General features: G+C 44.0%; 1 protein-coding gene across 5 annotated transcripts in view; it reads left to right on the forward strand.

The window, feature by feature from the left end:
• ttll7 (tubulin tyrosine ligase-like family, member 7) overlaps positions 1 to 24,927 on the forward strand; it is a 79,743-nt gene extending 54,816 nt beyond the window's left edge. The window contains exons 14-23 of one of the 5 annotated variants that reach the window (XM_040031352.1): positions 846 to 932; positions 3,283 to 3,514; positions 6,632 to 6,927; positions 7,971 to 8,105; positions 10,657 to 10,737; positions 12,670 to 12,830; positions 18,396 to 18,569; positions 19,803 to 19,903; positions 23,389 to 23,493; positions 24,311 to 24,423. In XM_040031352.1, the coding sequence (XP_039887286.1) occupies positions 846 to 932; positions 3,283 to 3,514; positions 6,632 to 6,927; positions 7,971 to 8,105; positions 10,657 to 10,737; positions 12,670 to 12,830; positions 18,396 to 18,569; positions 19,803 to 19,903; positions 23,389 to 23,471 (1,350 nt within the window). In that variant the 3' untranslated portion in view covers positions 23,472 to 23,493; positions 24,311 to 24,423. Of the gene's footprint in view, positions 1 to 845; positions 933 to 3,282; positions 3,515 to 6,631; positions 6,928 to 7,970; positions 8,106 to 10,656; positions 10,738 to 12,669; positions 12,831 to 18,395; positions 18,570 to 19,802; positions 19,904 to 23,388 lie in introns of all 5 variants that reach the window. The other 4 variants (XM_040031342.1, XM_040031377.1, XM_040031371.1 and 1 more) reach the window with 4 other exon arrangements.
• The last annotated feature ends 526 nt before the right edge of the window (positions 24,928 to 25,453 follow it).

Consider the following 25,453-nt stretch of genomic DNA (forward strand, 5'->3'; position numbering starts at 1 on the left):
CCTGTTTTCTGCCAGAGAAAATATATGGACACAAGCCCTAAATAACTCAGCAGTTACCTGTTAGCTCTCCTTTTTCTTTTACTGGGCTTCTTAAATTACGAGGCTTTGATGAAGAATTGTAAATCTGCGCGTGGCTCTGTCTCAGCTGTCTGAGCAGCTTTTATAACTGCACAGTGACAATTCGCCAAAACAACCGAACCGAAAAGCCGCATGGCAATCAGAAAAAAGCGAAAACTTACAAACTGTATGAACCCAGTGATGCATACCTTTACCATAAAGCACAAAGTCTTCCAGACAGTGAAGTATGCCACTGTAAATGTTCACACACTCACCAACACTGTGAGCCAGGGGCACACTGACCTTTTCGCAAACCCCGAAAGCAGCTTGATGGCTTATCTGAGAGAAAACAATCACTTTTCATCTGCATTTGAGCAGCAAGTGGGAGCTTGTTATGTCGCAGCCATGAAGCAACATTAATCACCTTTGCCTGCATTTCAGCAATAGCCAAATGGCCAAGGCTTCAGTGTACTGGCGACCGCCATGACGCTGCCTTCACGAGCGCTGCCAGCGAGCAGTGCGTGCTCAGCCGGGGCCTCGCTTCTAACCCTCGCTCCCAGATAAGGCTCGCATGGCTCTGAAGTTAAACTTTTTCATCTCTTCTTCTTTTTTGATGATTTAAGTTTGCTTAAAAACACTTTTGACTTCAAAGCAATAAAGTGTGAAATATCAAAGCATTCTTATTAAACTTTATCAGTGCCTCCTCGAGGTTTTAACTACCCCGTTAAGCTCTGTTTACCGAAATCAGCACCTTTGCCATATTCTCATCTCGTGTTTTCTTTGTGTAGGAAGAGGACATCCTGGATCTGCTGGAACAGTGCGAGTTGGACGACGAGAAGCTGATGGGCAAATCCTCCAGGCAAAGAGGCCCTAAGGTGGGTGAGAGAGAGAAGACACATAAGCTAGGAGAGAATAGGGAGAATAGGGGCCACATGCATCAGAGGCCCTTAAAAAAATGTGCAAAGAAGAGTGACAGGGAGGGAAGAGGGAGGGAAGAGGGAGGGAAGAGGGTGGCAGGTAGTCAAATGCCTAGAGCTAACGCCCACGGAAAGCACATAGGACGTGATTCAGAAAAATAAAGAGGAGGGGGTCTTGGGTTAGGAAGAAAAGAAAAGAATCAGATAGAGGCCCAAAGAAAAGACCCAACTCCCTTAGGGGAGAGCTGTCAGGCTGTCTCTCTCACTCTCTCCCTGCTATCTTTCTTTCTGTCTATCTCCCCCTTTTTCCTCTTTCTCTCTGTCACATGCACCTATACGCCCCCTCGATTTCCCACGACAGCACATTACTCCCTCCATCACCTTGCTTCACTCTCCTCCCTTCACCTCTCCATCCCTTTCTCTTCCTGCACATCTACATCCATCCCTCATTCGAGAGCTAAATTGGCTGGAACACTTAGAGCGTGTTAGGGACTCGGCAGGGCAGTTCAGCGCCACATTAGAGAGGCCTTAGCTGGAATGAGGACTTGTTCAGACACAATCGCTGTTGTCCAAATTAATTTGGGCCCCGTCAATTTCGATGTTAGCGAGCGCGCGGAGAGAGACATCGAGAGGAAGGGAAAGAAAACGCTGTGACGGATAGATTCGCTCCTTGGGGTGTAGCGCTCTCGAGCCATCTGGTGAAACTGAACCGACGAGTGTGCGAAAGCCAGAAAAGAGGAGCGAGGCAGAGGGATTAGGAACAGGATTTTTGAGGGAAGGAAACAAAGCTAGGTTTGTTATTGCTGGGGAAAAATGTTCAGGCGGAGAGAGAACAAAAGGTGGAGAAGAAGAGAAGCGGGAAGGCACAAAGAAAGCGAGCAAGTGTCCTCGGGTTTTCGTCCCCTTTTCCTCTTGTTGACTTTCTTTGCTCTTTCTTACTCCCAACTCTGCTAATTTTGACATATAGCTCATCACAGTTGGCTCTTATCGTGTCACCATCTCTCCTCAGCTCATCACTTGATTTTACCCAGTCACTCCCACGTCTCTCTTTACACATTTTCTCTCTCATCTCATCCTTTCAGGGCTCTCCCTTTGTCTTTACCCTCCACTGTTTATTCACCGTCTGTCCTCGCATCCTTTTCTCTCTGTCCTCTTGTATGTCAAGAGCCCCTTTCTCTCCATGTTCATTTCCGTTTCTCTCCATCTATTCAGTGCCTCCTCTCTGTATCTGCCATACTCAGATTCACCTTGTCCTCCTCTTTATTTCTCAGCCCATCAATCTGATGTTCCCATCTTCCCTTTTATTCTCCTCTCATGTATTTAATCTCTCTCTGTCTCTATCCTCCATCACTCACCCACACAACTACCCAGCAGTGGCTGTGTAAGCCCTGATCACTTCCTGCCCATTAATTTGGGTGGGCTGACAGCACTGCCCGAGCTGACTGTTGAATAACAGATGTGTAAATGCTTTATTAATGCTTTCAGCGTGTCCTTTTCCACACACTAAATTTAATAAACTCAAAAAGTAAAACAAACCAAAGCAACAAAAGAAAGCTTGCGTCTGTGAAGCATCACAGCTGAACGTTTAAGAGCAAGGTGAAAATACTTACAGAAGCAGATATTACAGCAGCAAGTTGGTGTCAAAGGCGCTCTTAAAAGTTTCCAGAGCTCTCGCTTTTTCATTTGCACAAACAAATTTATTAAACTAGTTAAAGAAAAAAAATTACAGCATTTACAAAAAGCTGCTTCACTTTAAACTCGACCTTTACGTGTCTAATCAGGCCACATTTGTTCTGCGCGTGAAGCCAGCCATGTTCCTTTTTATAGGGACAGCTTAGAAAGCAGCGAAGGTGTGCGATTGTGTATTTGTGCATAATGAGGCTGCAATTACGTGCACACGTGTGGGCATGCGGGCCGGCCGTGTCACCGGCAGGTCTCCCAGTGACAGATGGTAATGAGCTTTGGGTGAGGCGAGGCTGACAACGTCTCAACATCTTCATATTTATGTGTGTGTGTTTGTCTCGTTGCACTTTTGTCCTTGTGAGCTTCTGGTGGAGGCGCAGACCTTTGGAAGGAGGACGCTTTCCCAAAATGAGGTCATTTTGGATGGTTTGGTTTTAAAAAGCAAATAAATTCAGTGCAGCGTCCCAGGAGGATAAAAGCAAAAAGAGATGTTTATGTGTGCAAGAGTGTGTGTCCATGTGTGAACTGTCTTTTCTGTTTTTCCTGTATAATTATGAATGTATGTATACTACTCTACTCTATAGTATGAGTGTAAATACGTCCTGTATCTGTGTACTCTTGCCAGCCCCTGACCAGCATGCCAGAATGCAGTCAGACTCCAAGACGTCAGCGACCAGACTACCTGGCCGACTTCACCAGCGGCAGCAGCGCCGATAACTCCTGCTCCTCTTCAGACGAGGAAGAGGAGGAGGAGAGGAGGAAGGCGGGAGGAAGAAGAAGTGGAGAGAAGCGAGGGGAAAAGAAAGTTTCCTACGACCTTGGCGAGAGCAAGGAGAAGAACTTGGCTGAGCGCTCAGGTAGAGGAGCAGGCTGTCTAAGAGCGTGTTTAATACAGAAAGCAGCCATCCATCCGCTCGTCCTTATCGTGGTCATAGGTCACCAGGGCTAACACACAGAGACAGACAACCATTTGCACTCACATTCACCTCTATGGGCAGTTTAGAATCATCACTTGACCTAAACCCCACTAACTGCATGTGTTTGGAGGAAGCCGAGTACCTGGAGAGAAGATGCAAACGCCACAGAAAGGGAGCTGTTATCTGTCCTTGTTTACTTTCTTCTGCGCTCGCTTCCCCTTTTCTCAGTCGTCTCTTTTCTTTCTGCCGTTTGTTTATTTCTTCCTCTTTCAGCTGAAGCCGTCTGATTACGAGCATTACCCTAATTGCTAAAACAACCTTGTTTTTCAGATTTGTGAATGTGAACAGTCGCACGCCTACATATTTGCACATTTTTAATATTTTGTGTTTGAATTTCAGCTCTGTCAGGATTTACTTTACATCTCAGTCTCTGTCATAGTCAGACTGGAATCATACAGTGGGACTAATGTATAATGTATAACAAAGCTGACATGTATGTCCTGGCCTTTGCACTTAGAATTTCAGGACATACGATACGCAGCCTGAGGGATGTACTGCAAAGAGAGATTAATTGATTAGCGAGCTATATTGAGCTTTAAGACAGATTTCAGAGAGGTGGCTCTCTTTTTACCTCGTAGATCACCATAGTAACTGATACTGAAAGCATCCCCTGGTCCAGAGAAGATTATGTTCAGAGTTTCAGTTCAAAATCACCTTTTCACTGGCTGTTTCTTTTAAACTATATGAATATGTTTTTTATTATATATGCAACCTGTTGAGCCGTAGCACCACCAGTTGAAACTGTGCAGTGAGAAAACTGTGCTTTACATTGGTTATACTGTCCTGTACATTCATTCAGTCACAGAAATGTTTGCATAATGCATGAATGTTTTTATGCTTGGCTGTTTCATAGTGTCCCAATAACAAGTAATAGAGCACTGATTAGGAAAGAACCTACAAAGCCTGCTAATGTATCTTTGATCAGATACATTTGTAGGTTTTTTATCTGTACAATCAGTGAAATGGATTTCACTAAAGTGATTTTAGCGTCTTCTTTATTAGGCCACAGGAGAGTGTCAGAGCTAAACAAAGCGAGTAAGCTTTAATGTTTAAATGGATGCACTTTAAAGTTGCAGGGCTCTAATGTGCAGCTGTCGCATTAGGAATGCATCGAGAGCACACAGAGCGGTAAAATAAATATATTAACTCAAGTTGGTATATTTATTTTACCGCTCTTGGTGCTCCTGTGATGATCGCGATTTCAAAAGAAGTGAATTTCTGCAGCGTTACTCTCTAATCTTATTTGCAGCAACAGTGTTGTATTTTTATGTTCTGCTCTAACATCCATTCCTCTCATAATTTCTCAGATTGGGGTGAGGACTTTGCAAGAGAAGAGTCGAGTGACGCGTTAAACTCGCCCTTTTATGTGAGCGCACAAATTTAACAAAGAAAGTTTTTTAAGGCGGTGACTGGGGTTTTAGGTTTTGTGAAGCCAGCTGACCCAAGGAAAGCCTGGTTAGGTTGAACTTGCTTCGCAGCGCACCCACTGGTGTATCTTTCAAATTTATCAACATGTGAAAAAGCACGTTTAGACTTGCAAATTCCCATTTCCAGTTACACGGACACACACAAATGCCGAGAACTGCTGATTTGATTAGCATCTGTGGTGCACGCTCTTCAATAACAAAGCAGGTCAGGTTTGGTGGTTTGAGTTGGCAAGTGCTGCGAACAGGTGTTCATCAGCCTTCTCGTCGTCTAATTAAAGCCTAAGCAGAGTGACCGTGGCCTGTGACTTGACGAACGTGGATCTTTGTTGCCGAGCTGCTCACACTAAAGACGTCTCACAATCGTGGACCTACACATACACAAATGCTGCAGCGCTGAAAAGCACTTGAGGGAAGAAAAGTGTCCTGACCAGTGCAGTTCCAGTGAATAGAAGGTGAAAGCAGAGGCAGAGATGAAGAGAAGGAGGAATTTTTATAGAAAGAGAAAAAGGACTTTGTTGTGCACCTTGAAAACACCTTGAGTTTAATGCTGAAATAGTCTATTTTATAGTTAGAGTGATAAGTCTCAAGCATTCCCTCAATTTCACATAAGTCGCATACATCAACTCACTTTCAGCCCTCAGAAGTGAGAAAGGGAGCAGCTTTCACTGCAGCCTATGTGGCGACCTTGGAAAGAAAGAAAGAAAAAAAAATCCCTGGTTGCATTATGGGTTGCCAGTCCAGAAAAAAAGAGGACCCTTGCATGAGCTCATTCTAGTTGTTACAAAGTAAAGGACAAAGCCATGAAAAAGCCCAACTTTTGGACAAAGCGTCTACGGATGTGTGTGTGTGCATGTGTGTGCAGAGAGAGACGGCAACCTTGCCAAGCCCTACTCCATACCAAGCCACCAAAGGACTGCTACGGCTAAGCCACATAATGCTCTCATTTGGCAATGGCCGATCCTCAGAAGGGTTAGCGGCGACATGGACACACGCAAACACACCCATACTTGTGTGCACACTTGATGTCAGACACACACACAGTGCACCAGCAGAAAGCACACACTAATACACTGGCTAGTGGACAAACTGGAAGAGTTTCAAGGGTGATAGAAAGTGTCACTGTGGGTTTTCTACTTCATTTTCCATCTGTGTACATGTGTTCATCTAATGTGTGTGTGTGTGTGTGTGTGTGTGTGTGTGTGTGTGTGTGTGTGTGTGTGTGTGTGTGTGTGTGTGTGTGTGTGTGTGTGTGAGACAGACAGAGGCATGCTCTTTAATCCATCCCCAAACCAGACAGGACTAATGTTTAGTTTCTGGTTTTGGCTACACATGCTGCGGTTGTTAATAACACACACAGTGGATCACTGGGCCAGTGTGCCAGAGTGCAGCTGTGGGAGTTTTAATGCCACACTTCATCTCCAAAGCCACCCGGAGACAGATAGAAACCAGAGGAGAGAGCCTGACAGTGACGGAGGCACTGAGACAGGCTGAAGAGAAGAAACCGAAGTGTGACAGCGAGTCAGTGAGCTCCTCCCCCACTACTCTTTCCGTCTCTTCTGTTTCTCTACAGGCCGCATGCACTGGAAACCTCCAATCAAGTCGCTCAAAACGAGCACTGCCCCGTCCGCGTCACCGTCGCTTTCTGGGCCAATCCGGCGCTCCATCTCGTGCCCTCGTTCCATCGCCTCCCTGTCGTCGCCAAATGAAGTGCGGGCGTTGTCCACCAGGCCTTCCCCTACGGTTCCCGTGGCCACACCCCTCGTCAGGCCGAGCTCCGCCACGCTCCGCTCGCATTCGCTGAGCCGCAGCGGCTCCGCTCACCGGGTGCCTCACAGCAACAGCCTGGGGACCATCCACTCCAATATAGTAAGATACTCAACGCACACACACAAAGTAGGGTTAGACTTCAGAATATGTCGCGAGTTGTCAGTCACAAGAAATGTTCTAAAATGCTCCAGCTAGGATTAAAATAAACAATCGAGAATTACTCTACAGCTTTATCACTAAAGACGGAGGTGCGTATTCCATCATATCGTTACCCTTTTCACCCTTTCTGACATATTGTACCCAGACCCTGCTTAGTATCGTTTAAACAGTCCGGTCAATACTGTATAGGCCCGCTGGAGCCCACAACAATAACCTTCTATTATGTTGCCATCTGTTGCTTTCCACCTGTCTCCTCCATTCCCCTTCCTTTTTTAAAGTGCCCTGGTAACCTTTGGATGCAGTGGAATCAAATAAAATAGAGCCGAATGAGTTTTGGCATTGAGAGCAGAACAAAGTGCAAAGCCTTCATCCTGAAAGAGGCCGTAGTAAGCACCACAACACGTAATGTCCTTCCACGTGAATACGAAATGACATGAGATCCACTAATTTCACCCAGTTTTTCGCCATCTTGCACACTCGAGCTTCAACTGCACAGGAAACTAAATATAGGTTTAGCAGTGAATACGCTGCTGTAGCATAATGAGCTGTATTTCACTGAGCTTATTTTGAACGTTACGGAAACTCAGGCGGGAGCAAAATTTATTGGTGAAACTGGCAGCACATAAATCTCAAGCTAAATTTACTGTGATAAATAGAAATAAATAATAACTGATAATATATTTATAACACATATATAAAATGTGAGCAGTATAAATACATTAGTCATTATGTATAAATGCTAAAAACGTAATATTCAAGTGCAACTCCGAAGAACTCAAAATGTGATAATAAAACAAAAATAGAATTTTCTCGTCACGTTCAAGAACATAATACCATTAAGTAACGAGTAATTATAACATAAATAATCTGGTAATGGCCCCGATTTTTTTAGGCCTAATAAACACATCCGATTACACAATATTATTAATTAAAAGCTGTGTTTTTTTGTCGAGTTTTAATGCTTTGCCTTTACGTGTCTGCAGGGCGATCCGTTGATAAATCTGAGGAGTAAAGAGCAGGAGGCAGAGCTGGTGCGTCAGACCCTGGCAGTGCTCACCGCCATGAGGATTAGGTTTCCGGGCAAAACTGAAGAGGAGGCCGAGGGTGTGCTGGACGAGGTGAGTCAAGGATCGCTATTGTGCAAAATGTGAAAATAATTCACAAAATAATCAAAAGGTTATTTTTGCGTGTAAGAAAAATAAAGTGGAAGACAACACGGAGTGGTGTTGAGCGGGAGTCCAGACTCGCGGTATTCCCAGAGCCCCTCTGTGACCAGGTGCGGTCACTGTGCAGCCTAACTAAAAGTGACCTCCTCACTTCCCTCACAATAGCCTGTCTGCTCTGGCTCGGTTCCCATTGTCTTTCAAACGACCCCAGCAGCAACCTGTCGAACAGTTTACCGCCCCGCGCTATTCCCCACTGCCCCTTTGTATAAATCAGTTCCTCCTCTGCTTCTGGTCAGGCCTGGACATCCCGGTGTGTTCGTGTTTTCACAGGTGTGATTGTGCTACAAATTATTACTCAAATTTATGTAAAGAAATTGGCTCATAAAGCTAAACCTAGGAGTTAGGAACTTAAAATAGTGGTCAATGAAGGATACTTTTGTTTTCTTTAAATATCTGTTAAAACAATCAGCATCTGTGTGCAGGTAGCTAAAGATTGAGATTAATACACACATTTTCCAAATGATAGTAACAATAAAAATAGTTTCTCAAACAGAGTTACACAAGCCAGGTAATAAAATGCAAACCATGCAAAGCTCGAGGATAAAACTTACAAATATATCAAAGTAACCACATTCTTAAAATGCAATAAAGTAACAATGACAGAAGCAAATGTAGTGTTGGTCTGGATCCAAGCAAGGCCTACGTTAAAAAAAAAAATAAAAAATTGGGCCATCGTGTGAAAGGTCAGACAGGCACTTTATTAAATGTCAAAAGTTAAATGATCGTTATGTTTAGGTAAGTCATGTAAAAATGGACAAACAAGTGACAATTCTTGAAAAATTAACAGCATTTTTTTTGTTGTTAGGGCGAGCCAGCAGCACCTTATTAGTGGCCTCACACAAACACCTTAAAGCAAAATGTGTGTGTGTGTGTCTGTGTGGGTAACATCTGGGTGTGTCAGGGTTGTGGGAGACAATTACCGCCACACCTGTACTGTTAACGAACCCTAATGAGAGCGCCGTGGAAACGCAGACGAACAGCTGCACCTGTACTGTTGACTCTTTGCCTCAGGAGAAAACGAGTGTTCACTTGGCATGAAAACAATCTTTGGCGTTTTTTGCTTTCCGTGATTTAAACTTGGGTCTAATTGGGCTAATGATGTGTTTGTATCCGTGTAATTGGCTCCTTTATCTTTCATTCAGAACCGTCTCTTTTGCCGGCGTTGGAACCAATAAAAAGATGAAATTGAGGGTAATTTGTGCCTGTACAAAACACATTGTGACAAATGAGCACGCAGCTTACCAGACAAAAAAAGACCCCAAAACGTAAGAAGCGTTAGATGTGCTGCGGTAACCAATTTCTCACCTTGTTTGTTGGGTTCTTACTGAGAGAGAAAACTAAACAAGTAAACAAACAACTTTCTAGAATGTGAACAAATTATTTGCTGCATTGGTTTGTCTGTGTACGGGTGTGTACATGTGTTACTCGTGTAGGGGGTGGGGGGCAATAGATATAAATGTTTATACTGTCACACTGTGGGGACTCGTCTCTCTTTTGGGGATAAAAATGCAAATTGTCCAAGTTTAACTGCAGACTTGGTTTAATGTTAGGGTGACAGGGGCAGGCAAGAGGTAATAGACGGGGTAAATGTAAAGGAAAGTCAACGTAATGTCCTCTGAAATGATGGAAACCCAACTCTGAGCGTGTGAGTGTGTGTGTGAGCGTGTGTGTGTACACATAAAGTTTGCGCTGCAGCTTCCCGATGGGAGCAGTGTTTGCAGGGGATCTAGCACGATACGTGTGAGGTATGTGCACCAGTGGGGAGATGTAGACTGTGTCAACATGACAACAATAACAGTGCCTTTAGTTACACAGTAATGCTGGCAGTGGGAGCTTGTGCATTGCAATATCCAGGACAGCTTTTGAGCATAACAACACATCCAGGGTTTTTGACTCACAGGGTCATAACCTGTAAAAAATCTATTATCATTAGAACTCTTTTGTGCTACATGTAAATGATATATTTTATGTGCATTTTTCTTATTTACAGCTTTTCTGAGATACTCTCTCAGTTTTAAAGTACTGTAAAAGTGCAGGTTTAACTGTTCTCTGGCACAGCACTCTTTAACTTGGCAGTGATAAGTTGTTGTATAGTATCTTAATGAGGACAGGGAATCTCTACAGAATAACTTTGACCAAGACCCGCCTGCCCTGGAGTCAAAAAGGTGCATCTGTTTCCCCCTGGAGGTGTATTCCTGGCCTCGTATGCTTTCTTATTGTGACTGAACTGCACAGCACAGTAACTGCCCTTTAACACACGGTAATAACCCCGAGGTATGATGGACTGCTACTGGGAGACAGCAGCAGCAATGTAGTCTGTTTTGGTTTGTTTTTTGTTGGAATGATGCAGAGGCTGTTATTAATAATTGCACTTCTCTGCAGGTAATCTGTAGCAGTTTTTAAGGTTACCTTTCAGTTGTTAACTCCTACTTTTCTTCCACAGATTCTGGATAACTGGAAATATCATAAACCAAAGGTCGCCTCCTACTGGCTGGTGAAGCTGGACTCAACCAAACAGCGGAAGGTGAGTGTTAGAGCCAGATGTGAAGTGGCATGTGAGAGCAAGCAAAGGTTGCGCTGTTTCCTAAACCCAGGCCCAGTTTGTTCGTGTCAGTAAAAAAAGATGTGCTTTTTTCCCGGCGTTAAAAACAGGTGCAACTACCAGTAAAAGTAAAGGTTACTAAATCAGTTTGTGCGCTTACATATTTTGCACCTTGAGAAAGGAACTCCCAGAAATACATATACGAAAAAGTCGCAAATGGTTTTTTTTACACCAAACCTCTTAATCTGTGCAGACGTCCACATTTCAGGAGATCTGAGCGAGGTCACCTGACTCGTCATTCATAGAACAGTTTGGCTCCAGGTCTGTATCAGCAACCGTTGTTTTGTTTTTCCCGGGATATCTGTCTCAAATTGTCACTTTCTGGTGGATTTAGGGCCAACTGAGTATCACTGCTTTTGGGAGCAGAAAGAAGGCAATCCCAGCAAACAACAAGAGACGGTTGCAAAAAAGAGGTTATAAAAATTAAAGTTGTAGCTTTTTTTTCCATCTGCAAAGACAGATGGAAATGTGGATTTTTGAATTCCAGAGAGTAACGTCCCAAAACCTGATCTTTGTCTAGTTATTAGAACTTTTTAAAAATACTCGTCAAAATACTAATCAGTACCTCACACACTGTTGTCAGAGGCGTCATTCTTGGATATTTTAATCCTGGAACTGTAAAACAAAAAGATCCCCGTTTTTCTTTTGGCACCTGCATAAATTGCCTGCCCTTGCCGGCGCCGGGTCTGCGCTGTCACCTTCTACAGAATGGACGTTGTTAAAACCGGCGAATGTGACAAAGATGTCACCTCTCCTACCTGTTTCTCTGAAAGCTTTTGTACAACTTTTAAAGCACGAAAAATAACCTCGAAATCAAACTTCAGAGAGCGAGAGAAAAAAATAAGACGAGCATGAAGATCATTACCATGTCAGACAGTGAGAGGCAGACACACCAAATAGGATGTAAACAAAACACAAGAGGGGACAAGACATGTAATGGCATCCAGTAGGCGTGTCAGTAATGATGTGATCTCTCAGCCAGTGCTTTCTGCACAACTGCGCTCGGCCGTGTTGTGGGCTGCGGTGGTGCGAGCTGATGTTTTATTTGGAGTGGAGCAGCCTAATGAGCAGCAGGCAGAGGTCAGGAACATAGCGCCCACCGCTCTGCTATCTGATTACCATACCAAAACATATCTGTGTGTGTTTACTCATCTATCAGTTTGGCTGAGTGTGTATGCATGTCTCACTCGCCTCATATTGCTGTTGGGAAATCTGCCTCTTCGCATCCCAAACACACATGCACACACACACTGTCCGATGGGCACTTCAGTAATGAGGAGCGAGGAATCAAAGTCAAAAGAGCCACAGTGCTGCACTCTGAGCGGGGTGAAAAGAGAAAGAAAAGGAAGGAAGAGAAGTCAGCGAGGTGGGGAGGGATGGGAAAACGAAGAAGGGATGACGGAAGGCTGGCGCAGGTGTCCTTAGACCGCCCGGGAACTTCTGACACCTTATCTCCAAGACTGACGTTGGTGCAGCAATTAGTCCTCTGCCGTGCTCTCCACTGTCTGCCCCGGCACTTTGTGTCCTGCCTGTAGAAGAGCCTTAAAAGCACACAAATGAGAAATAGGCTGCATGTCTCTGCATGCAGTCTTGCACGAGTCCACAGGCCTGAATCCGGAGATAAACCCGCTCAAATCATTTTTATCTTTCTTTATGCACATTATGTGTATATATGCGATTGCAAGTTTGCTCTCTGTGTTGGCCTCCGTCATTGCTGATTTTAAGGTGAGATTAAAAAACGAAGGAGAAAAGAAATGACAGGTGTAGCATTACTTTTCCCTCATTGTCCCATTCAAGCCTGAGCCTCTCTGTCCTTTTCATCCCCAACTCCCGCTCACTCTCTCCATCACTCAGGTGCTGGACATTGTACGTACCAATGTGCGCTCAGTGCTGCAGCGGATCTGGAAGGAGCCGGACGTGGAGAGCCTTCACCTCTACCGGCTTTTTAATCGCGTCTTCAACAGGCTGCTCTGGAGCCACGGCCAGGGCATGTGGAACTGCTTCTCCAACACCGGGTAGGTCCAGTCGGAGCCAGGTGATGGACTGGGTTCGGCCACAGTCACCCTAAATCACAGCTGTGCGGCCACAGTTGTTGCAACTGTGTGCAGTCAACTGGTCTCTGAAATTGCTTCAAAGATGGGAGCAGTTCTGGGACCAGTCGCAGTCAGTCGCTGTCATCAAACCGACTTTGATGCTTTGAGCTGTTTGATTAAACAGAGTCGAGTTGGCATTTCTGTGTAATGTGTTCGCGATAATGCCACAATTAACTGTGATACACCTATTGCAAAACAGACAGACACGGCTTCTTACCTAAATCACTGTTTTTTCACTTTGCAAACAACAACATGTTAACATTCTTATGCAGCTTCACTTTTCACATAGTAAATCTGCAACAGGATTTAGAGCTACACCAGTTTTTCACACTTATTAAATATTTCTGACTGAATATTCTGATTTCCTGTGGCTCCCCTGCTGCGTTCTCGCCGCTCCATTTAAAATATTCTGGAAATGCTCCTGGCTCGAAAGTCTGAGTAAAAAAGCGAAACGACAGAGCTAAAGTTTGGGGATTTTTTGCTCACAGCTTTGAGACATCCAGCTGTGTGAATTACGGACTCCTTCCCTCTCCTTCCAAAGGAATAAACACTCAACGCGGCAACTATCACTCGCATCTTGAGTGCAAAATAAGAAATGCTTTACGGTGTTAAACTTTGTGCAAATTACAGTAAACGTTCTGCCATAAATGTTTCATTATTTCATGGAGTGGAGGAGTTGCGCTCTTTGACTCCAGCTGGTCACAATAATTTTCTGTGTTTATAAATTAAATGGAAATTAATTGCAAAGCTTGTGGCTGCCTCACACCAGGTGACCTGTGCTTCTAAAGACTGAGTTTGAGGTTTCTGCACACTGAACCTCTGGGCAACCAGTTTGTCAACGCAACTGCTTACAGTGGATCCCAGCCAGCAAAGAAATTCAATGCGATCAGTCTGTAGTGTTTGTCGGAGGCTGCTGTCCTATTTTTACTCTGCTGTGACTGAGGCCTTAGAATGACAAAGGAGTTATTGGTAGGTAAGTTTGGGTGTTTGGGCGAATATATCGACTGTCGTCGACGGGTTTTACAAGGAACATTTATTTATTTAAGTAAGTTTGTTGATAATGTTGGTTGAAGCAGTCAACAGAAATAAATAATACCGCTGTTTTAACAGCACCCTCCTCAGAGTGCGCCCAAACGTAGCAGCGATTCATTTACTCAAACTCATGACAGAAAGAAAGAACAGCTGTAGCCAATGTTCAGAAAAAAGCGTTTTATTTAAATAACAAAACACACAATGGTGGGGAGGGAAACAAAGACAACTGGCTTCTTTTTTCTGCTGTACCGTGTTTACAGGCCGATCCAGAGTTTATCTGTCTGACACACTCGACCAAACAACAAGTTAAAAATCGTCTCTTCCAGCTGCGATGTAACGTTAAGTCTCAAATAAATAAATAAAGGAATAATCCAAAAAGTAGCTTCACTCCCTCCAAACAAAACTTAAATTCTTTGACAGGAAAACAAGCACGTTTCCTGTTTACTGCAATGTTTGCGGAGGTGGTTAACAATATTGCCGGCGGTGTTGAACATGCGTCCTGGAGGTGTGCTTGTGGCTGGTATACAAGGATATTTCCGTGACATCACTGGGAGATGCATTGTCCAGACCAGTGGATCGTCTTCTCCGTCTACGACCTCCTCGCTGAGCTAGCAGTCCGTTTCTATCTGCGCCTTCGCCTCCAGTCTGTGATTGGGCAATTCGTTCGTCCATGTTTGGACTTCTTCTCTGTTCTAAACGTGCAAATCAGTCCGTGCATGATTGCATTGCTCCGTCCATCAAAAAGTCTGTGCATGTGCAAATGTATCGCCTGTCGTCGGTTATTGGACTGACGATTGTCAATTGGAAAATTTTTACATTTCACCCAAACTTATTGGAAGCGAGCTAGCTCATCCACCCTGGTGCAATTTTATATTTCAAGGTAGAAAACCTCCTAGAAAGAGACTGGATGGACAGAAACAACTTGAAGATAAGTTGCAGAAGCAAAAAAGAAAAGAAGTAATTAATTGATGAAGAAATCTCTGCACAGAATCACTAAAATCACACATCGGATCTTTTATTGAAATAAAATTCAGGTTGAAAATCTATATTTACTGACATCCATCCACTGCGTAACTTCTCTCTAAATGGGCACTAAAAAGATCAACCTCTTGAAGGCTGCATACACACCAAATATCAAAGTCAAACGTCGGTTGTGTGCATGGATCCAACAAGCAGGTTTTATTGCAGACTCACACAGAGCGGTGCTACAACGGAGATAAACAGACAATTGTTGCTGATATTATTTCCACTGATGCTAAAATGGCTCTTTCAGCTGAGCGTGCTCCGGGGTCATGCGAAAAAAATGATCAGTAAAAACTAATCTACGCACCTCTGAATGAAACCAGCCTCGTACCTATAATGTAACATCAACTTAGACGGTAAGCAATTACTTAAATCAGGACTTAAAAAAGAGACTTTGAAAAATTGCCCGTGTTATCAAAAAGAAGTCGCCTGAATGAATGGAAATGTTCGGGGAGTCTAATTCTTCAGAAACAACACAAACAAGTGATTACGCTGCAGGCCAATTACACTTACTTTATTCATTGCATAATGTCACTCTTCCATCTCCATAACTAGAGGTTCTTGCACTACACAATTTCCTTCATGTCCTTAAGCCCATTTTTCATCAATATATCAGTTTCACTGACAGCAGGGACAATTTGCCATTTTCTTTCAGTATGACTGCGGAAGAAATGGCAGCTGAATGACAGAGAATGAGTGACAGACCAACCAGACCTAACTGCACTTTCCTGAAAGCTTTTGGGCATGAAAGAAACATGTTAGTCTTTGTAGACAGGGTGCAGATTCAGGTCACAAATCTGGGCTGTTAATCAAGGCTTTTTCACTGGTGAGAGCAAGAAGAAAGCGAGGGGAGGGACAGAAGCAGGGGAAGGTGAATGAAGGCCTCTGAGTTCCTTCACTTTAGGTTGTTATCTGATACTCTGAAGTTTTATTGTGCCTTTATTTATTTATTTCTATGCTTCTTGAAGCGACAGAAGATGAATCCTCACAAGATGAATCACTGCGGTCACAGCTCACTTGATCATGTCAGGAAGACGCACCGTCCAGTTTCCACTTGCTTAAACACGCAAAAAGTAGACACGCATACCTACAGTGGAAAAATACATTTTTATTCCACGAGACATGTCAGACACTTTACTTGCAGTGCAATTATTTTGCTTCCTGTAAAAGCCTGACTTGTTACCCCCTTATTCTAGTGTGCCTACATTTAAGTATTCGTAACTATAATTATGCTGTAATTTCAAATAAAATACATTGAAATTCCATTAATAACAGAGGAATTATGCCCTTAGTCATGGGTTATATTATCAAGTGTTACTGAATTTTCATCTGTTTGAATCTCAGTGATCTCGACCTGCTGAACATTTTCCAAGTGCAATCATTTAGGAAGGAACTCACCTACTACTTTTACTCCATAGGTGCATCTACTAGGAGGCTGAGGGGTAACGCTGGTGGCTGCCAGTATCTTTGTCTTCTGGGATAAAGGTGTGACTTCCTCACATCTCCTTCCTTCCATATTCCTTACAGTTCACTTGTTCAGCAGCGACTTTTCTCTTGATGCAGTGGGCTCAGAGGATGTAACCTAAGTCGCTGCTCTAAGTTCTCCATTTGTCCCTTCTCAATTAAGGGAGACTGGGGAAGAGAGTGAGAAGGTGATGGAGATTAAGGGGTTGATACGCAGTGAGAGAAGAAAGACAGCAGCTGGACAACTCCAAACTTTTGTTTGCAGGAATTTGACCGATGGCTGTCTACGTTTCGGGTCTTGAAGAGCCCTGAAGATGATGCAAATTAGTCCACCGACCATTCACACAAAATCTGCTAGAGCCTACATCTTCCCCGCAGCGTGGTGCAGAGGTGTGGAGGGCTGAGTGTGTTTGTTTGTGCGTTAAAATGTTGCCACAGTCAATAACTCTGCTCCCTCCTTCAGTTTAAAATCGAATTTTGACTTCCACTACTGATTGCAGCTTTCCTTACAAACTACTGTATACGGGGATCCACTGAAACTCTTCCTGGTGTACTAAATAATATGTAGTAATGATTCTGGACACATAGCCTCTATTCATTCACTCGACTGACCACTTCTGCTCTCGCTTTTTCTCATCCGTCTGTCCCAGTCTGAACGTGGCGTTTACAGACAGTAACTGATAATTCCTGCTGTATTTCTGAAAGTAAGCAAACATTTTATTTTTTTTATTTTTACTGTGTGATCACACAGTCAGTCTCAGGCCGGCTAAAACGCTCCGAGTGCTCGACCAATCAAACATTTTTTATCGCTTCAAGCTCCAACCCCAGAGGACCTGAACTTTCAGAAAATACTACCTTCCCAGGGCTTTTAGGGGGCTAAACTAATTACCCCAGAACTTAATTTAGACCTGGTTCCCTGTGGTTGAAACATGTTGAATTCCTTCAAAAAGTGCTACTCCCTGGTGAAAGCTCCCGTTTTATGGAAGTGTGGCTAGAGAAAAAGTGGAGGAGCGACCGAGTGAGAAAGAGACGGTAAAAAGAGAGCAGAGAGATTGGGCAGAAGGGCTATTGGCTCATGTGGCTCATGAGGATTAGCCAACCCTAGCCTCAGCCACCCCCATCATGCTGCACCCCGTCCAGCTTTTGTCTGATCACAGCCTGCCCAGGATCATCCAGCTAGCTTGCTAGCCTATCGTCTGGCCCCTCCCTACAGCGGGCCACGGCCCCAACACGAATGAACCCAACGGGGGGCCCTGATATCACATGGAGACAGTGAAGCGGCGCACCTCGGATAGCACACGCCAAATCCAAGGGGAAGCGCTCCCCCCGCAACCTCCTCTCGGTCTGTTGTTTGATATTTTATCTGAGGGACTTAACAACAATCAAACAGCCTCGCAGCTATTGTTGCTGATGAATTCAACAGGCTTTGAAAACGACTTTGAGGAAGAGAATGGAAACGCACACTGTTTTGAACCCTTTCAGAGGAGCCACCCCCACCTCCCAAGAAGTGAAACGGGGTAGACATCAAAAGTACCCCCCGGGGTTGTGTTCCTCAGTTGTTGAGGCTCTCTCACAGTCAGGGGTATGTCCGGGGTTGTAAAGGGGGTTAACTGTACCAGGATTTGTTTTATCCCCCTCAGTGTGTCTGTCTTCCTGTATGTCTGCGCTGTGTACGCACGCATGGAGAGGGAAAGGCTGCGTGTTTGTATGTGGTTATCATGCGTACACTAGACACTGTACATTAAAATGATACTTTTTAGATGCCATTGACATCCAGCTGGTAATTTTGTGCCTGGAGGGAGACCGAATCGGCTCGACAAAGACTTATAGGGAGCTAATTTAACAACAACGCTGTCATTACATTGTGCAAGCAACATTGACTTCATAATGATGAGTTAAAGCGAAAAAGAAGAATTTAAATATATATATGTGTGTGTGTGTGTTACACTACTTCTCTCTGCTCTGCAGTTCATCTTGGGAGACCATCTTCAGCAAGAGCAGTGAGGTGGTGTCACCCCAGGAGCTGCAGTGCTGTCGCAGGCTGGTCCAGCTGTGCCGAGACTGCCTGTTGGTCGTCTACAAGTTTGTCTCAGAGTCTCGCGGTTCTTTGACCGGACTCAGCCCGGAGTGGGATGACACCAGGTGAGATGGACATCCGAGCATTTCAGCTGTATTTTTGAAAGATTCTTCTAGCTTCCCGCTGCCACAGAGAGCTAATTATCCATCCTCCATACTGTATAAGATCTGAGGGTGTTCAAATGTCATAGGTATCCTCGTGCACAATGTTGAGATTAACTCCTGCAAAGAAAATTGAATTGAACTGTTTAAAAAAATGGTAATGGATTGGTCCAGGAGGCATCTTTAGAAATGGGTCTCAAATTCATTATTATTACAGTTAATTACCAGCAACAGTTTAGCCATAATGGTATCGCAACAAATTAAAGGAATTAGACATTATTTGCTCTGCACATCTCTCCACTGGGCTTCGGAACAAAGACACTTATTTCAGTGTCTTCCTCCAATATTTAGGTGTAGCTGGAAACTTGTTAAAGCACCTATTAATAACCTTACAACTCTGACAAAAGCCCACTGAAACAAAACTGATTAAAGTCACTGATACAGACAGAAAAAGACTCTGATTTAAAATTTCCAGCCCTATCATCATTATACCTCTGTCAGAAAACATTTGCTCTCTCGCCTCCGCAGAGCCTTAAAGACATCATCTTCATTAGGAGACCCTGATAAAAACAAACAAGCAAAAAAAAGAAAAAAATCAGCCTCATTCTGTTTTTTAAGGTTGATCCCCGCAGGAGACAGCAGCTTGGGTTTGTAATGAGTGAACTTTTAAATCACATATGCTTTGGGCTGGCAGACAGGGAGGGAGCTGGGTCGGCAGTGGGAGAGAGGGAGTGTGCTGTTAACAGGAAATAATGGCCCACAGATTAGCGCTCAGGTTAGCCCGGGGCCCCTCGAGGCCTGCTTAATTCAATTAGACCCCAGATGAGCCTGTGCAGCAAATGACCTTACGAGAGAGAGCTCCTTATTTCCTGGGGCCTCACTTTACATGATTCATAACTCTTGCGCATATTTTAACAGGCTATCACTTTGCACCTACTGTATAAAAACCTCAGCTGTTAAAAAAGTATTAAGGGTTTGTGTATGGCTGAAGAGCCGGTTTAGGTTTTGACTATCCTGCTCATGTTTTTTCTTAACTCAGTTTGTTCAGATGTGATAACGCGATGAAATAACTAACAACTAGAATTCATAGCTCCATCAAGCCCAGTGTGTCCATATACTCGCTGTAGGTATCCTTTAAGCACGCGTTGGTGTGTCTCTCCCTATTTCTTGTGTCTATATATGTCTGTGTAAAAAAAGCTTCCCATTTGCTGCTGGACCAACCTCTACCCATGGCTCCACTCCTGCTGCTGTCGCTGCCGCTTCCTCCTCCTCCTCCGTCTCTTCGCCCCTCGATGCAGGTCTCTGCTTGGTTTAGTTCTGCTAAACCCCCGCCCCCCTCCCTTTCCCCACCATCTTCCAGCACTGTCCCTACTCACTGCTTTCTGCTGCCTCCACCACCCTCACAGCTGTAACACAGGCTTGATCCCACTTGCCCAGAGATGGTTGTTTTGGCTGCACAACCAACAGTCTAGCATGGTCTCCTCTTCTGTCCCTCACTAGCATTTAATAAATAAGCCACGCTGAGATTAATTGATACGGCAAAAGAACAGGATGTGTTTTAAATGCTCAAATAGAGCAAAACGGTGACAAAGTGTGTTCAGAGGGAAAGAGGCGTATTCAGACTGTTTGGAGCTCTGCTGGTCAACCCCGCAACCATTCGGCCAGCTTGCAGCGCATCATCCTTTTTTAACCACATGCTTTACAACTGCGCCTTTCACTCAATGCTTTTTATCAAGAGCATCTCACCCCGAGTGCATTTTCAGTACGAGTGGCCTCGGCGGGAGCCGAGCGTCTCACCTGCACCGCATCAGTGCCATGATCAACCCTAAGCACCCCTCTCTTCTTGTCACAAGAAGGCAGAAATTGGCTCGGCTTCACATGGCGTGGCTTGCAGTTTCACGGCACGAGTGGCTCGCATCTCTCCATCAGGCATGCAGGGGACAGTTGCAACCCACCACCACTTCAGATAGCTGAGAAGCAATTAGGATTATTTTGTCATTGATGCATAAGCTTTTTATGAGAGGGTAAATTGTGTGTGTATGAGAGCGCGTGGGTGTGCATGCACATGTCATGTGACTGTTACACAACGATCATCAGTCCCTCTTCAGTAACTCGCACTCCACTAACCTCCAACTACTTTTCCTTTGCTCTGTTCCCATCCAGCTGCACAGGAAATTTGGAGGATATGTCACTGTTTGATTGAGTTTATCTGTTTTTAAAGCAACATCTTCCACAAAAAGTGAAATTCACACTAAACTTTGGAAGGTGCTTGCTTTTGTTTTCTTGGTGATGCGACATCAGCTGGACTAAACACACTGCATCTTTGCATGGCAGACAGATTGTGGATTTTGCTTAAATGAATATTTGCATCACACAAGTAATGACCATTATACCTAAACATTAGAATGTGGTTAATGGTTGCTTTAATTGAGACTTTTAAATAAATACATTGTTACTAATTACTTTACAATAATAAACTGAAGCTTTCAGAACTTTTCAGGCCTGAATTAGAAAAATGAAATGCACTCATCCACCTGCTGTTGTCAAAGACTGCAACACTGCAGTATAATAAGACCATATTCATTATTGACACTCATATTTCTTATTCCTCAAAGGCTTTTAAGGACATGTTAATAGAATGATCCATTTGTATCGGGCTTTCCTTTTTAAATCTTATAGATAGCTATGATGGTCTCAAACAGTTTGCTATGCAACATTTAAATGAGTTTTGTACTGTAAATTCAACCCACTGTCTCATGTGCGTGCACACACATACACCAGCCTTTGTCACACATCAGCGTTGATCGGGTCCACGGGGTCTCCATTGTTGACCACACCTGCCTGCTCAAGTTCAAGCATCCTCCCCGTGAGAAGTGCCCCGATCAGGTGTGTCAACAGCCTGGCGGGGTTATAGGCAAGTCCTTCGTCCTGTGTGGGCAGATGAGAAGAAGTAGCCAAATAGCCCCACTAATGACTTTCTTGTTAAGCTTGGAATTGCTGTCAATACCCAAAGACAATTTTCCCATGATGACAAAAGTTTCAGATCCTATTAACTTTCATTTGTCTGAAAACTGTGGCAGTAATTAGGGTTAATTGGGGTGTGGAGCTGAATGAGGGCTGCAGATAACCTTCAAGCCTCTTTTGTACCTCTTATTTCTGATTGCATCAGCTATCGCAGCAGTCTCCTTCTCCTTCCTCAGTCATGGTGTTTTGTTTTGTCGGGGCCTCTGTCATTTCACTGCGGCAGTCGAATTTTGATGGAGGACTTAAGATCGGCCTGTCAGGAGGAACTGCACTAGATTGTAGCATTGCATGTATGGATTGGTGCATAGAGTGTGTGCCTGTCAATTGATGAATTGAAGTAAAGCACAAGTGCATGAATGAGCCGCAACCCACTGGCTTTCAAGCATGCACATTGTTGCCAAGACCTTCTTAACAATCAAACAGAGGACAAACCTGGAAGAAGCTGAACGAGGGTCCAATTAAATGCAGCCTGCAGAGATGACAGCCATTTGGACATGAGAAGATCCCCCCCTCATCTCACCCCATCTCACCCCTTGCCAGTATCACCACAGTGATTCTTTTTATGAGCTGAATATTCTCAAAGTGACTAGCCGAGGATCTCGGAGAACACACACTTGGCCCCTAATGAATGTTCAGTATTCAATTTTCTTATCTTTTTTTCCTCCCTCGTGTCTTTTCTTGGAGTTTACAGCAAAAACTTTGGAAACGAACTGAAGCGTGACACTGCAAAGCTACAGAATTCCCGGTGGATGTAGGGTGAATCTTTACATGTTTTAAGGTGTCGAGCACAGAGAGGAGAAACATAAGTAAAGCAGGAGTTAATCCAAAGGGTGGCACCCAACACCGTGCTATAAAATCGTTAGAAGGCTCTTTTAAGAGCGCACTTTGAGCTACCTGCTGGGAACGGATGTGAAAGGCCGAGAGCAGAGCGTATCCTGCGAACCTCTCTGGGGTTTAAGTGGAGAACTTTGAGATGAAGTGTCGGACTGAGCCATTGTTCAGCCGAGTCCAGTCACAGATGAAGATGATGTGCTGGAGGGATACCTGCGGCCCACTTGAAGCCGTTTCAAGGACACTCTCATTGGAGTAAATCAAGTTAATTTGAATCCCTCCTAACTCTCCTGGGTCTGGGGCTGTGTTGAAACAGATGCCCTTAGCGACATGCTTTTTTTTTTCCTCCCCTTTTCCGGTCGACTTCAGAAGAAGCTGCTCAGCTAATTTGTCCAAGAGCTATTTCACAAGAAACGAGGGCTGTCAGAGAAAAAGTGTGCTATCGCTGCTCTGGCTTAAAAGGAGATATTATTTCTTCGCTCTGTAATCCTCAGCGCCAGTGGCTCCCTTTTGATTAGATTGTCACATCTTAAGAGCTTCCATGGGGACCGTTCCCTTTGACCATTGTACTCATTTAACTAAACGAATATTAGCTGTATTTTTATTATTAGCTTAGGATTTTTGCCACGGATATAGCAATAAGATCGCATAATGTCTAATATCACAATATGAATGTGTGCTGGGAAAGCCCATAAATGTAAATCTTGTTCTAAGCGATCAGTCTAGAAGAATCCAAGCATCCCGTCTCATGTCTTCTGAACGCTACCCTAACATTTGCATAACCTTCAGTTAACCTTGTCCAGGATCCCGATCATCTCATCTGACATTTCTCTGACAACCATACCTGACTCATTTCCCTTAACTAAGGAAGATGGAAGCGGGGTTCAGCCCTCGCCTTGACTCAACCTGACACTGGTCTCATTCTCAGGTACTGGAACGCTGTTAGCAGGAGCTGCCTCACTGCTCTGTCTCGGTGGAAGGTGTCATAGAAAAGTCTTAGAAAGGTACTGACGCCTGTGCCTCGGAATGATAGGTGAGGATTTTATGTTCATGATACCAAATAATGTAAGGATCAAAGCTGAAAACCCCCAAAAAACAGTTGTACTGAGAGAAAAGACAGTCGGTATGAGGTCCATGATTTATTACTGTACGAGCAGATGCATAATTACTGCATATAACCTAATTAAACAGCACCGCAGCTAAGAGCTCTGTGTGTATGATACTTTAGATTTGGTACATTACACAAAACTGGAGCTGAAAAGATTAAAAGATTAGAACATAAATCATTATTTTGATAAACGCAAGAATCGCCAAGCAAAGAGAAGAAAGCCAAATGTTTATTATTTTCATCTTTTTCAATGTGAAGATTTTTTTATTTGTTTGTTTTGGTTAAATGCGATTTAAAAAAGACTATTTGGGGCTTTTTGGACCGTTGAACAAACAAAACCAAACATCTGAAGATGCCATCTTGGTCCGTGGTGATATGTACAACTGGCGTTTTTTACTTTCTTCTGGAATTTTCTAAAAAAAATAACGTAGCTGTTTTAACAAGTGCTGCAGTTCATACGGATCTCACAAGTCTCCAGTTTTTCATTTTTTCTACTCTTTTCTCTTTTCTTTCCTTTTCTTTTTTTTAATCTTCAAACTTCCAAGCAAATATTAAAGTTGAATTGTGCAAATGGAGATGGTCATAAGTGGTAGAACCATTAATGAAAAGTTGGCTATATGCTGTCTCAGTGCCTACTCAGGCGCCCCGACCTCTAAATTGCGACCTTTGCATGACTAATCCTCTCATTATGTTCATCCTCTCTCCTAATCCCTCCGTCCCTCGCTCTTGTCCGTCTGTCCAGGTATCTGCTGCCAGTGACCTCCCAGTTCATCATGAAGTGGCCTTCGTCCAGCTTTGGCAGCATCTCCTCAGCCGTGCCACGCTCCCGTAACCTTTTTGCCGCCAGGATGGGCCACTTCTGAGGTCACCGTGGCAACCCTGGCCTTTTGACCTCCCCTCTCCTCCCCAACCTCGCCTCCTTTGACTTTTTTAGCCAAACCCAGATCTTAGGTGTCCTGGTATAGATCTGAATTTGGTGCTGCTCTGGACCCCAGGTTGGGGCCTCGTTTTGGCCCAGTCTCCTTGTGGAAGATCAACAAAGCAAGGCTGGATGATTTGGGATCGCTAAAGGGAGCTGCTCACTCTGCTCAGCAGACCACCATTACCCTCGGTCCCCTCCCTCTAGCCCCTCGAATGCCAGGCGATGGGCTTGCCCCGCGTTTCTCATTGTAACTGCTGTATTATACTCACTGTACAGTTACAAGTCATGGTACTGTAAAAGAAAAGAATAACAAACACTAAAACAATGCAAGGATTATTTATTTATGTACTTATTTATTTTCTAAGGTTTTTCCATGACTGCAGTGAATGCTGATGCATAACGCACATGGACTAACAAAGCTGTCCATCATTTAAATTTAAAAAAAGTGGATGTACAAAACTTATTTTTGCCGACTATAATCAGTTATTTTGTTTCCATTTTCTGAAATGTTGAAATGTTATTTATTTCGTAACTTATAAGAGAGGCTTTATGTTAACAACGGTCACTTTATGTTCTCGCTTTTGGAGGTTTTTTGCAGTCCAGATGTGGTGCCCGGAGGACCCGAAAACGGGTCGCCTTTTGAATGCTAACGCTTCATGTTTTCCCTGTGTGATATTATTAAGTGCAGCACTATTGAGCAACACAACGGTTAGAATGTCAGTGTAGTAAAGCCGAGCCTATTTGCCTCTTTAGAGAATGAGACGACTTTAATGCCACAGCATCAAGAGCCAAACCTCTCAGAGAGCGCACACCAGTTCCTAATATGCACTTTGCAGTTTGTAACAGAGAGAGAAAAGTGGCTGCACATTAGTAGTGCTTGCATGCCTAGATTTTAGTCCCTTTAGACTCTGATGTAGTGGTTAGACAAAGGAGCTGCGTTTGGAATATACTTGAAGTTCTGCG

This window comes from Simochromis diagramma, unplaced genomic scaffold, assembly GCF_900408965.1.
Source record: "Simochromis diagramma unplaced genomic scaffold, fSimDia1.1 OVJJ01000334.1, whole genome shotgun sequence".
NCBI lineage: Eukaryota > Metazoa > Chordata > Actinopteri > Cichliformes > Cichlidae > Simochromis > Simochromis diagramma.